Raw genomic sequence first — 15,109 nt, 5'->3', positions numbered from 1 at the left:
ATTGTCTATTCTGATGTATTCTGAGCAGGTCATATCTTACCATAGTCAGTGACCGATTTAGGAGCTCTCATCTCTGTATCTGTGTTTCTTTTCTTGTTCTTTGATTTCCAGGCGTGGTACACCTTCAGACGACGATGGAATTCCTCTCGGCACGCTGCCAGCAGATCTATATCTAAAGGGGTGAGATATCAAAGATTGAGTATTGCACTGTTATGCATGATGAGATTTATACAACATGCATTTCCTTTCGAGGGAACTTCAATGCTGCGTCATGAAATGACACTTGGGAACATGCCAGCAGCGTGCGAATTCCCAAAGTGTCATTTCATGACGCAGCGTCTCATTTCCTTTCTCAGGAAACCATGGTTACATACGTAACCCAGACATTTCCTTGTGTGTAAATTTGTTAATGCTGAACATGAGGCCAAAAGTCTGACCAAACACAACGACAATCTGGGTTTAAAAATCTAAGTTAAACTGTAATAGAAATGTGACCCAGTCTGTGAAAACCAATGAAATCATAAAAAAATCATCCTACATAATGTAATGAACATTCTATGATAATATAACCTTGATAGCTTTAATATTGACTGAGTGAGGTCATGTCAAAGAACTCAATGTGAAATCAATGACTAAAATCAAACTCATCTCAAAATGAGATGATGCTATTAGACTAGATTGGATTTTACAGACAGGATCACAAGTTGTCAGATTTCCTTGCTTTAATAGAAGCTTGCACGACCGTGCAGGGTTAACACAGATCACCTGGCTGTAAGTTTATGCTGTCTTTCAAGCAACCGGATGACATACCAAATAAAATGCATTCTAAATGTATATTATAAATGAACTGCAGTTTTTGCAGTGAATAAAGTGAATAAAGTATTAGAAGTTTTGTCTTAGCCTTATAAAGTACATGCAAACATTTCAAGTAGTTTAAATTGTATTTGTGACCCTGCGGCCCACGTATAATTTTAGCCAACGTTTCTGAACAAAAACCAGTCGTAACTAGAGACCATTTTTCACTTTCTACATGTGTGAAATGAGTATTAAAGCGAATCTCTCCAAACCTGTCAGAAACGTGATCAGGTCATTTTCACTTTAAAATCAAGTGAAAGAAACTTCTTTGACATTAAGAACATAATTTTTTCAGGAAGAAGATTGCAATTTACTTCAATAAAATAATATATAATGTGAATTAAATCATCATCTACCTAAAAAGGTGGCTGATTAGTTTTTACATGCTAGTTCCATCTCCAAAATGCTAATTCCCTTCACCGAAATCGTACATGCCAATTCCCATATCTTCAAATTTCTACATGACAATTCCCACCATTAAAATATTAAATGCTAATTCCCAACTCTAGAATATTACATGCTAATTCCTGTCTCCAAAATTGTACGTGTTAATTCCCAATTCTAAAATATTACGTTAATTCCCACCTTCAAAATATTACATGCTAATTCCCATCTCCAAAATATTACATGCTAATTCCCATCTCCAAAATATTACATGCTAATTCCCATCTCCAAAATATTACATGCTAATTCCCATCTCCAAAATATTACATGCTAATTCCCATCTCTAGAATATTACATGCTAATTCCCATCTCCAAAATATGACATGCAAATTCCAATATCCAAAAACTTAAATGCTAATTCCCATCTCCAAAATTGTACATGCTAATTCCAATCTCCAAAATATTACATGCTAATTCCCATCTCCAAAAAGTTACATGCTAATTCCCATCTCCAAAATCTAACATGACAATTCCCATATCTCCAAAATCGTACATGCTAATTCCCTTCTCCGAAATCATACATGCCAATTCCCATATCTTCAAATTTGCACATGCCAATTCCCACCTTCAAAATATTAAATGCCAATTCCCATCTCCAAAATATTGCATGCAAATTCCCATCTCCAAAATATAACATGACAATTCCCATATCTCCAAAATATTACATGCTAATTCCCATCTCCAAAATCTAACATGACAATTCCCATATCTCCAAAATATTACATGCTAATTCCCATCTCTAAAATCTAACATGACAATTCCCATATCTCCAAAATCGTACATGCCAATTCCCTCCTCCGAAATCATACATGCCAATTCCCATATCTTCAAATTTGTGCATGCCAATTACTGTACCACCTTCAAAATATTGCATGCTAATTCCCATCTCCAAAATATTGCATGCAAATTTAAATCTCCAAAATATAACATGCTAATTCCCATCTCCAAAATATTGCATACTAATTCCCATCTCCAAAATATTACATGCTAATTCCCATCTCCAAAATATTGCATGCAAATTCCAATCTCCAAAATATTGCATGCTAATTCCCATCTCCAAAATCGTACATGCCAATTCCCTCCTCCGAAATCATACATGCCAATTCCCATATCTTCAAATTTGTGCATGCCAATTACCACCTTCAAAATATTGCATGCTAATTCCCATCTCCAAAATATTGCATGCAAATTTAAATCTCCAAAATATAACATGCCATTTCCCATCTCCAAAATATTGCATACTAATTCCCATCTCCAAAATATTACATGCTAATTCCCATCTCCAAAATATTGCATGCAAATTCCAATCTCCAAAATATTGCATGCTAATTCCCATCTCCAAAATATTACATGCTAATTCCCATCTCCAAAATTGTACGTGTTAATTCCCAATTCTAAAATATTACATGTTAGTTTCCATCTCCATAATTGCAGCTGCTAAATCCCATCTCCAAAATATTGCATGCCAATTCTCATCTCCAAAATATTACATGCTAATTCTCATGTCCAAAATATTACATGCTAATTCCTGTCTCCAAATATAACATGCTAATTCTCATCTCCAAAATATTACATGCTAAAATGACATGTTAATTCCCATCTCCAAAATTGTACGTGTTAATTCCCAATTCTAAAACATTACGGGGCGGTTTCCCGGACAGGGATTAGACTAGTCCTAGACTAAAATAAATGTAAGAGCTGTCCAAACTGAAAACAGTTACATATCTTAAAATACATCAGTGCCCTTTGTTTTGCCTCAAAATGCACATAAGTAATGTTTTTAGTACTGTATGTTTCTTAAAACTAGTTATATTTCCCAATTAAACTCAGGTTTAGTCCTGGTTCTAATCCCTGTCCGGGAAACCGCCCCTACATGTTAGTTTCCATCTCCATAATTGCAGCTGCTAAATCCCATCTCCAAAATATTACATGCTAATTCCCATCTTCAAAATATTACATGTGGTTTCCCATCTTCAAAATATTACATGTGGTTTCCCATCTTCAAAATATTACATATTAATTCCTATCTTCAAAATTTTACATGTTAATTCCTCTCCCCAACACATTAAATGCTTCTAAAAATGAATTGCTCAAATGAGCAGAAAGATCCCGGGTCACCTCATGGGTTGACATTGTTCTTACCACAGGAGGTGTTAATGGCGTCTCGCAGTTCAGCATACTTCCACTTGCTAAGGTCGTACTTCTTCACCCCAGCTGTCACCTTGTTGGCCTGCACCTGCGCACCCCTATAATTGCATAGAGGAAGAACATTTGACACAGTAAAAACAGCCCTTACAACAGACATTAATCTAGATACATTGAAAAACTGATTCTAGCTATTCGTCTACCATGAAAATGGAATTTTTATCTAGTAAAAGCTGATTTTTGAAAATGTTCTTTTAAGTGGATAAATATCATAATGCAGTAGAATAGATGAGAAAACAGAGACATTTAAAATAATATAATTTGTTTAGTCGGTAGTAACAGTTAAGCATTTCATTAACCTTGAACAATCCAATTATGACACCCATATTACACAAGCGTTGTGCCTGCTATTTACTTTGACATATTTTTCACATTTCTCTCTGAGATTAAAGAGTTTACAGATCTTTAAGTGTATATACAGACAACTTCTGGAAACCCAGTGTGGACGGAGAACATTTAAAACGTGTACTCTGACTAATGTGACAGGCTTTTCCTTAGCTCTATATTTTCCCCCAAGCTATCTATCCAAGCAGTGTAAAAGCTCCTGTTAGCAGCTGCTAAACGTTCCCCAGGCCACAGCAGAAATCAGATGATTAATTGGCCTTCTGCTTATGTGGAGAAACATTCTCACTGAAACTTGTAATGACATGGAAATAGCACCAAATTAACACGTCATTGAGCAAATTAGATGCAGCCCTGGCAACACTGAGTTGCAAGCATAGAAAAGTTAATAGTGGTTAATGGTGAAGGAAGGAAACGCCGCATACAAGCTCTATGAGAAGCTTGTTTGGAGGATGATGGCGAAACGTTTGACTCCCGTAGTGCCGAGAGCTCCAATCCATAGATGGGGTCTGTGAAGTAGTGTCAATGGGGGCAATGGCCAAAAAATCACCACCCAGAGAGCTTTGGTTATGATTCTAAAGCCTGTAAATTTTAAGGCTCTGTATTATGTGATCAGTGTGTGCATATGTGATTTGGTTTCAGAGGGATCCCGGGTGGCCAGAAAAAAGCCAACAGTAATTGCAATCTATAATTCTGATACCCAAGCCGCGGTCCAATTAGACTTTCAGCAGAGTGTGCATATAGGTATAGACTTCTTAATTTAAACTGGCCAAGAAGTGTTTTCCTACTTGGCAAAAGGCAATTCAAAAGAGCAATTCGAGATAAATCCAATATAATGAGCTAACAGGTTTTAGACCTACGGCCTCAAATACACACTGAGGCTGAACTAATTCAAACAAGCCTTTGGATAAAGATAGAAAAACTTGACCATTTTAATTGATACAAACCAGTTTTTTGTATCTTTTTCGGGGGAAAAAATGTAAATGGTGCCTGCGTGTACGAAAACGCATTTGCGTGCAGTTGCCAAGGTGTTCTAAGTGATCGTTAGCGTGCTGCTCACTTTCTGTTTATGACATTTGCCTTTTCAAGCTTCTCTAATGATAAACTCCGATGACCTCACGGGAGATTTTTGATAACTAGTTCACAAACTTCTCAAATAAAAGCCGCTATCTCCTGGGCCAAAGTGTCTCTACAGAAGACAATTATTCCGGGACCTGGGGCAAATATTTCAACTCATAAAGAACTGAAGTTACCCTACAGCCTAACAGCAAACTTTCTCGTATAAAATCAGCGAATCCCAGAAGAGACTGAGGTTTTGTGTGTGTGGGGGGGGAGCTCCTGCATGGCTGAACATGGTGACACTGGGTACAGCAGGCGTCTGTCAATTATGACAGCTGTGAAAAGCAAAGCAGCTTAACGGAGACCATGCAAGCAGAATCACTGAACCGGGAAACCCTGCAGATTAACTCACACGCACAGGTGCAGAGACACAGGTATAGACAGTTACATAGCATGTGTAAGAGAAGTTAATACTGAAGTAGTTAAGGGGAAGTTAATATGTAAGGGATAATGTGTAGGCAGCACATTACACTGCCTGTACATTATCCCGCTTATTACACGGCTATTTACATCATACGTAAGGTATGGAACATTAAATATTTATTTGAAATACTCAATTTGCTTATTTTTAACAAATGCAAGCCTTCCGCAAGGAAAACATGTTTACTTTGGGTTTTAAGAAGTTATGTCATGAACACGCTATTTGGTTTAATAATTTGTAAATATTATTATAATTGTAATATTATATTATTATTATTGTAAATATTATGTTATTAAAACACTGTACTTGTCAAAACTATTTGCAGCATCTGGGTTACCGTGTGTTATTAGTTTCAGGCGGTTGTTATCTTGGAATAACATACCTTGGAATGTCGCCACTGGCCAATCAGCGTCATTTTAGAGTGCCACGTAATAAAGAAGTAGTTAACAACACTGCTTTTATAAGGTAGGAATTTTTGTTCTTTTTTAAATTAATTAATGAAATGATAAAATAAAAAATTTAATTGCAAAATATGTCCCAATTAAATTAAATTATTTCATTTTCAACGTGATGAAGCATCATTCTGGCCAAATTGAAAAATAAAATAAAATTGATGATTTGACATTTCATTTTCCATATTATCTTGAAGCAAGACAGCCAATATTAAAATAAAAAGGCAAACTTGAAAAGGAATCTGTAAAAACATTTTTAAAAGGCTTTTTATTCATGCCCAAGCAATAATTGGGACAAAATTAAAATGTAAAAATTAGTTTTAATTTATGTTCTGTTTTTTTTTTTTTTTGGTTTTCTTTTTCATTTTTGTTTTCATTTTTAAAAACACTCAAATTAAACTTAATTTTGAAGAAACTATGACAGAAAATAAACACATATTATCAATGAATTAAATGTTTTAACATATACCTCTAACGAAAATAGCTGCGTGATGAAGTGAAACTAAAGGGTTAATAAACACAAACTTAAGCAGATTTGTAGGACGTCTGGCGAACGATGATAGATAGCGCGAAGATTGTAAAAACGGATTATTTCCAACTATTAATTACATTATCGTAAAGTAGTGTAACTACTGTAGCATGTAAATAATGCACATAAATAACGTGAGCAAGAGCGCTCAACAATTACATCGAATCAACAGGCACGTGCAACTTAGCTAGCAGGTTGCTCAAACAACAAAATCATCAGCTTACTTTAAATTTGCAAGAACTATGGACTAATACAATACCAGGCTTAAATAAACCCAAAACATAAATCCACTTACAGTTCTCACGGACACACGTTTATCAACTATCCCTCAGACAGTTGACGGACCATTTCGGCCATGTGGCGCGAGTGCACGCTCGCCGTGTGAAGCGCGTCCGTGCTGTTCTCCGAGATGTTTTATCAGCTGGCTACTAGTTATCCTCCAGACAGTGACGGACACTTCTTTCTCTCATTTGGCCGTGTGAAGCGCATCCGCGCTATTCTAGGTTTTTTTTTTGGGACGAGCTAGTTAAGGCGAGAGGGTTTCCTAGCTTAGGCGGCCTGCCCGAACTGCAAAGTGCTGCGGGAAACCCTGTTAGTTAAGGTGACTATTGGGTTTAAAATCCAGTATACCAAATAATACTAAACCAACTGAGCCACTGTTGTTCTACTCAAACGTAAAGATGCAAATAGTGCCAATACTTTAAAGAGACACTACACTCTTTTTGGAAAAATGCACATTTTCCAGCTCCCCTAGAGTTAAACATTTGATTTGTACCATTTTGGAATCCATTCAGCTGATCTCTGGGTCTGGCGCTAGCACTTTTAGCATAGCTTAGCACAATCCATTGAATCTGACCAGACCATTAGCATGGCGCTCAAAAATAACCAAAGAGTTTGGATATGTCTCCCATCTAAAACTTGACTCTTCTGTAGCTACACCGTGCACTGAGACAGACGGAAAATCAAAAGTTGCGATTTTCTAGGCTGATATGGCTAGGAACTGTAGTCTCATTCTGGCGTAATAATCAAGGACTTTGCTGCCGTAACATGGTTGCAGGAGGCTCAATGAAATTACGCAATGCCCAAAATAGTCCCAAGCTATTGAAAAAGGCTCTTTGGTTATTTTTGAGCACGATGCTAATGGGCTAATTGGATTCAATAGATTATGCAAAGCTATGCTAAAAGTGATACCTAGAGACCCGGAGATCAGCTGAATTGACTCCAAAACGGTAAAAATCAAATGTTTCACAAGGGGAGCTGGAAAAACAGCTATTTTCAAAAAAAGTGGAGTTTCCCTTTAAGTGCACCTAAAAAAATGCTGGGTTGTTTTAAAAGGTTTAATATTTATCCAGCATGGGTTAAAAACAACCCAACATGCATGTGGCCACGGTGCATGTGGGTTAACCTGTCGAGTCAGAGTCAATACCGAGTCCAGATACCTGTAGAGCGGGATGTGGACTTGGTCTTGACTCTGACTCAACACTCGATCTCTGGTCTTGGTCTTGACTCGACTACAACCCTGATCAATACTGATGTACATACAGTATGAGCCTCCCTTAAAAATTCCCTTTGGGAACCACACTGATAAACACATCACAAGAAAACACTAAAGTGAGTACCATCATGAATTGAAATGTTCATGCTGAGAGGTAGCGATTTTCACAAGCAGGTGCAGGATGTGAAGCTTGTTCGTAAAACATGACATGCATAAATCCAACATACATTCTGAAGCAACATAAGTGAATGGAAATTAGGCTGTTGAGCTGTTGGAAATGAGATTGAAATGGACCATCGTCTGTAAAAGAGACACAAAATGTTCCTGTTTTTGATGCTCCTGTTATGTGAAGATAAACAATTTACAACTAGATTTTTACATATTCTGAAGAAACCCCAAGTGTTTCTTGATGTTGCGCATCTTGCAGCCACAATGCTACAAAGGTCTGGGTGCTTTTTATGCAATTGTGACTCTGCCTGTCACAGTGAAAACCCAGCTAAAGTAATTTTTTATGATTTGCTGTTTTCTACATAAAATCATCCTGAAGAACATTCTGTAAACCTTGATATATTTAATACTGATTGAATATCTCCACACCAAAGATTCAAATGAAAGTGAAATCAATAATTGAAATCAAACTTTGATGCTCCTGAACTCATAAATAGATTATGAGACTTTAGTCTGAATTTCACAGGCAGAGTCAAAGCTATGAACATATTTGAAATGTATAGCAGATTTCTATGTGGTCTCTAAGCGGTTGGTTACTTACTAACCCATCATTTCCAAGTCTTTATGATACATTCTAGTCCCTAGATATGGCTCAGATCCCTCCATCAAAGTTTAATGGATTTTTATGCCGGTTTTATCTTCCACCAGGTGAAAATTGTTCAGATTGCTTAGAAAATAGCACAACTTTCGTCTAAGCAACCCAATTTGAAGCCCCACTTATATCTGTACTACAAACAGCACTGCAAAAAATGCAGCATGAAGTTAAAAAAAATTGGTTTTGCAAGTCAATTCAAGCTACTATTTTAAAGAGCCCTTATTAGATCTCTAAAAACGTTATTTTGTGTATTTGGTGTAATACAATGTGTTCACAGTGGCGGCGCCAGGGAGGAGCTAGGTGGTGCTGTAGCTCCGGCTATAATATCCATAGCACCCGCCCAGCACCCCCAAGAAATGTCTGTAATTTTTTATATTTATATTTTAATGTCATGTTTGAATAGTGTTTTCATATTGTTAAAAAGGGGAGTTAAATAATAATTTAAAAACATATTTAGCTAAAATATCATGACGCCCAAACATGTGATCTTCTTTGGCCAATGGGTGCAGCGCTCGGTGAACTTTTGACCTTAACGCACGGCAGTTTGTTTTTGAAAGCGAGTTTAGAAATTTAGCCGAGTAAAATACACCAAAATGGATACACCAAAAACTACCCGAGGAACAGCAGTGGACACACTATAGGACCAGTAATCTGGCACTTTTGGCTATAAATACGGAGAGAATGAGGACCCTTGACTGCGTCAACATCAGTGATGATGCTGTTTTGTTGTGAAGACGTCTATGATAAGTGCTTGATTTTCCCCTCTGTTGGCTATTACAAATTGAATTAATTTGGTGTTTAAAGAACAAATCTTGGCTCTGCATTGTTACATCTATAGGGTGCCCATACTTGTCATTCTTCCCGGACACGTCCTGTCCAGGATTTCGGTGCGTCTTTCGGAAGTCGTATTTGTTGACCGCATACGCCATTCAGTTAAAAACATAAGATATACAATCGTAGTTTAATTCTAACCTTAAAATGTAACGGTTGCTTTTCTGTAATAATAATAATAATCCTCTATGACGTTATGCGGCAGACAAGTGCGACTTCCGGAAGATGCACCCGAGGTCCTGGACAGGACGCGTCCGGGTCCGGTAAGAATGGCACGTATGGTCACCCTATGATGCTCCAACAATAGAAACAATGCTGATTCATCACTAGTGTTGGTAACTGGCTGTGTGATTTCGTGATCTGAGCCGAAGTGTGCACAGTGTCTGTTGCTGCGTTTGCTGCTCCGTTGTATTCAGGGCTAGACTGTGACAGATCTGTGAAATATTATTTTCAGAGGTTTACATTGGCAAGCTTATGTATGTTGTTTCTATAGCCCTTGTGTTAAATACTTTTACATAGTCGTGGGACAAGTATAGGCTAGTTAATGCGGGCGTGTATGCGTGTATAAAGGGTGGTCCGATGCGACCTCCTTAATGAAACGCCCCAAAATGTAAAGCACCTTCTCTTAAGTGTTGAGCATCCCCATAGCACCTGCATCAGAAAATCTCTGGAGCCGCCACTGTGTGTTCACATGGTTCAAAAACACATTGGCCGTTTCTTAATATGCGTTCTTGACTGTCTGTACTTGTGTTCTTGTAAAACGTCCTCATTCACAGCCCAAGTACTGTTTTAATTCCAAGATGCATCAAGGCAAGTTCACATAAGATCCCCGGATGTGTTCTTCATCCGCCCATTTTATCGAGGATGCATCAGGAGGTGACTTGTGTGGACTTATGACATAATTTCCATAATGACATGGTTTCTAAATCTAATAAAATACAATTTTATAAATTTTAATTATTATTATTATTATTATTATTATTGTTGTTATTGTTATTATTATTATTATTGAATGAATGATTGATTTTGTTTGTTAAACACATGAAGGAAACTTGGAAAAACACTATGAACTGAAAAATATTCATGACGTTGTTATAAAACTATTTGACAGAGTATGAACACTTAAAGGCATGAAAATCTGACTTTTTCCATGTTTAAATGCTATGATTGGGTCTCCAGTGCTTCTGTCAACATAGAAAATGTGAAAACTATTAACCCAGTAACTTAGCTTTGGTAAACCATTCTCTACAAGCACATGAAAAAACAGGTCATTGAAATTTGTCTCTCCTTATGATGTCATAAGGAGCTCTTATTATAATAATATCGCCCCTTAAAGGCGCTCTAAGCGAATCTGTGTTACGTCACTTTTTGTTGATGTTTGAACTGTTCTCAAACAAACGGAGTGTAGCTAACTCCTCCCCCTCCCTTCCGTGCTTTTATGAACGCACCCAACCCCCAAATCCTTCTTGTCGTTTATTGGCTGGAACACTTTGTTATGTTTCGTGGTGCTAGGTTTGGCCACTGTGTTGTTATTGCCATTTGTGAAGCCTGGGCTGTCTACAGAGATCGCGTTTTTTTTTACAGTTTGATCAGCGGTCAGGTAGCAAGCAGATAGTGAGGAGATGTTTGCTGTATGTAACAAAAAATGTTTGGTCTAAAATGCATGAATTCGCTTAGAGCACCTTTAATCTGCACTACCCAATCACAGCACTGCCATTTAGTGCAGAGAAAAAGAGAGAGAGAAAATAATTCACAGCACAATTGAGTTTCAATTGCAACAAACCGCTCATTTGCATTTTAAAGGACACACCCAAAACGGCATATTTTTGCACACACCTACAAAGTGGCAATTTTAACATAAAATAATAAATTATTTATATGGTATTTTGAGCTAAAACTTCACATATGTGATCTGGGGACACCAAAGATTTATTTGACATCTTAAAAAAGTCTTCTGCCATGGCCCCTTTAATGACATTTAATGACAAATTATATTTGTACCACTGTAGTTGAGGTCAAGAAAAATATTCATTTTATAAAACAATATGACAGAGTATTAACACTTAATGACATTTTAATGACAAATTCAATTTGTATCACTGGTAAAAATTGGTCAGTTATGTTGTCTTGCTAATGTCAAGTTGTCATGACAAGTTATGATGTATTGGTTAATGTCAAGTTGTTATAACAAAGACATCTCAAACAATGTCATCTTTGCATTAAAAATGGCATAATTAAACGAATGACACTTAATGACAGTTGTCATAAACGTGCATAAATCTCCTTCGTGTTCATGGCACGTGTCATGTCATGATTATGAAGGTGTCATGTCAGTCTTATGAACACCCCTTCAAGTAAAGTGTTACCGTAAATTCTTTAAATATGAAAACATAGACTACTTACAGGCTGTGAGTCAGAAGCGGACGTAATTATGATAATGACCGTTGTGTCCACGTCAACAGGCCGAGGAAGTAAACTGTTGCCTACAATCCGTGTGTTTGTTGTAGTCCAAGAAAAGAGATTTAAGTTTGAGACAATAACACGCGTCATCATTTACTTTGGGATTTGTACCTTTTGCATATCGTTAACATGTACTAATACACACTTATACCCCAAAGGAAATGTTGATTTGACAAAAATGCTACATATTGTTTACAGTGAGGATAAGTTATGAATCAAGTTCAAAACTAGTGGCTTTTGAAATAATGAGCAATAGTTAAATGGCCTTACCAAACACCGCTAATAGGATTGAAATGGATTAAAGCGTGTATAAGAAACATAATTAAACTTTCAAAGCAGTGTTTGGAAATGCTAGGCCTTTCTATTCATGAAGAATGTATTCATGTACAAAGTATTTGGGTTAATATCAAACTAAGAATTAGACTATTGTGGTTTCTTGTCGTTACTGTAAATAATCTTCAATCTAGATTGAGGAAAGATTAGGGTGGCAGGACGTGACTGTTGGTAAGAGGGGTTAGAGTAAATCAAGCAGAAAGTGAACAGTTTGGATGACCAAATAACACCTATTTAGCATGTGTGATAACAGCAAAATGGTTTTATTACCCCATATATAATTTAAGAACGGGCTGCACTTTTTCCTTCCCTTCCATTAACAGAATGAAATACGACAACAGAGCGCTGCGCCACAGGTTTCTAGTGTTCCTCTGTCTACCTGCTTTCGTAAACACCCAACTTGCCTGCGGTAAAAATTATTCATGCCATTTATATAACGCTGAGCTTCCTGTGTGGCACAACCTCGCTCTTTGTTTGCCGCTCTAAAGCCTCTCCGAGACCATAAAGGCTCTTTTCAGATGGAAATAAATATCTGTGATTTATGTGCCTTCTATGAATGGTGACCAAGGCACAGACCAGCATGTGCTTCCTTTGTTCGACTTCACCAGGTGACGCCTTATGATGTGCTGGCTTTATTTGGTGTGTATACCTGCGCAGGCTGGGGTCCATTTGGGCTTCGTCCTGGATGAGCTCAGCCTCGTTCTGAGCGATTCTCATGGCCAGTTCTCTGTCTCTCCTCTCCTGCTCCAGTATGGTCTGTATCTGAGTCTCCTCCTCCCGCTCCAAAGCCAGCTGCAAATCCAGTTCCGCCTGGACCAAACAAACATACCCAAAAATCAATAACGCGCGCGCACACACAGATCGGAACAACTCTATTGCCTGCCACCTGTGACATCATTTAGGTGCAAAAATGGGCTGCAGGACTGTAACAAAAGCAACAGATGTGTTCCTGCAGCGGAACTGGCAGTAATGGATATTGGGCCAGGACATAGTTCACAAAGGGCTTATAGTTGACATAACAGTCGTGAATCATTATTTGACACTTGCTATTGCTAGTAAGAGGCAGGTGATTCTTACTTACAAAGCATTTGATTGCCAAACTTTGGATATGTCCTGAGTGTGTCTCAAACATACAGATGGTCTCCAAGCTAACCGACGTGGGATAAAAGCAACAAAATGTTTTTGGGTTTGGGTTTGATTTCAGTTTGTATGCATGGACACATGGCGATGCTGCTTAGGGCAGGCTAAAGACTTTCCTCAATCTCTCTATCCAGTAGCATCTAAAGGGAAAGAGATCACAGAGCTGCCCTGCATCTACAGCAGACACCAGGAGCACCTTCACTCAAAGGATATTAAGCCATTATGCTCCTGCTGTGCGCTGAGATCTGATTAGGCATATAATCGAGGTTATACCACAGCCCGCCAGCCTGGGATTCTACGTCTAGACTGTGTAAATGAAAAACAGAAAGAAAGAAAGAAAACAAATTAAACGGACCACAGCATGGGCCAACAAGACTGGCCCAGAGTCCAGCACAGTAGTCGAAGAAAAGCGTGACAGAGGAGAAAAGCTTTGATGGACATTTTCATTCATGAAACGCATTGACAGAAAGAAGAATGAGGCAGGACGCTGGCAAAGCAGCTGATGCTTAATACATACATATGGTTTAAAAAACACGGGTCATGATAAATCTTGGGCATTAATCAAACTGCAGGAGGAAAACAGAGTGATATATTACGGCCAAAAATAAATGATAACGGTGTGAGTGATACCAGTCTTGGAGTGAATTGCAAGACTTTGATTTATACAAAAAACATTATTTAAGAACCAAGCTCTGCTGAAACCCAAGCAAGCCAAGGGAGAATAAAATGGACATAACTGTCAATATAGCAAGAGATAAATCTTATATAGAATAGAATGAAACGGAAAAGAACAGAACAAATGGAAAAGAATAAAGCAATTACAATAGAACATAAAATACGATGCAAGAAATTGACTATTCAGAGTAGAATAAAATAATGCATTTTAAAAATAAAGGTTCCTATTAGGGTCTTTGTTGGAAAATTTAACATCCATTTTCTTTTTAGTAAAGGTGAAGGTTATACCGGCAACAGTATTTCACTAGTTCGCATTAACGTGGTATCAATAGGGAATAAGATAAAGCATATTTGGGGTGCTGTCCGAGGGGAGGGTTTCAAGCTCAGAAATTTAGCCTGATACCAGAGTACTTCCCCCACTTTAACTGGGATAGATGTAATAGCTGAGAGTGAAGCGATGGGGTGGTGGAGGGATGCTGCAAAAACTGTCACAGGACAGCAACCCATTCTCACCAAAAAGCGTACAAATGACACGCAGTGTGATTATTGTCCAATAGATACGCCAAATTCCGCTTTTGCGTGCATATGATACGCCAGTCCTTCCCATTCACTTATATGGCAAATCGTTTCGTGTCGTTTTATTTATTGTTTTCTCACTTGTTTTCGTTTTTTTTTTACCATTTTCGCTTGGGTTTAGGGTTAGAACAACTATTTGTTATATAAAAATGACATCCTACCCCAAACCCCAACTCTAACCCCAACTCCAAGCGACCATGGCTTAAATATAGACAAAAACATAGAGAAACCTGTATATTAAATAACCTGCTTAAACAAATCTGAAATCTAACCCTAAACCCAAGCGAAAATGGTTTAAAAAACAGAAAACAAATGAGAAAACAATAAATAAAATGGCACGAAACGATTCGCCATATAAGTGAATGGGAAGGACTGGCGTATCATATGCACGCAAAATCGGAATTTGGAG

The 15,109-nt window shown here is 37.7% G+C and overlaps 1 protein-coding gene across 1 annotated transcript in view; it reads right to left on the bottom strand.

Annotated features, from left to right (window-relative positions):
- The window catches only part of LOC129417076 (unconventional myosin-VI), a 90,364-nt gene that overhangs the window by 7,316 nt on the left and 67,939 nt on the right, over positions 1-15,109 (bottom strand). The window contains exons 28-30 of the mRNA XM_073869622.1: positions 12,959-13,119; positions 3,442-3,545; positions 41-172 (exon numbers count right to left, since the gene is read on the bottom strand). Of these exons, the coding sequence (XP_073725723.1) occupies positions 41-172; positions 3,442-3,545; positions 12,959-13,119 (397 nt within the window). The remainder of the gene's footprint in view (positions 1-40; positions 173-3,441; positions 3,546-12,958; positions 13,120-15,109) is intronic.

The sequence above is a fragment of the Misgurnus anguillicaudatus genome, chromosome 7 (assembly GCF_027580225.2).
Source record: "Misgurnus anguillicaudatus chromosome 7, ASM2758022v2, whole genome shotgun sequence".
In the NCBI taxonomy this organism is placed as follows: Eukaryota; Metazoa; Chordata; class Actinopteri; order Cypriniformes; family Cobitidae; genus Misgurnus; species Misgurnus anguillicaudatus.
Note: the sequence above shows the minus strand (reverse complement) of the source record. Positions and strands in the feature narration are given on the sequence as shown.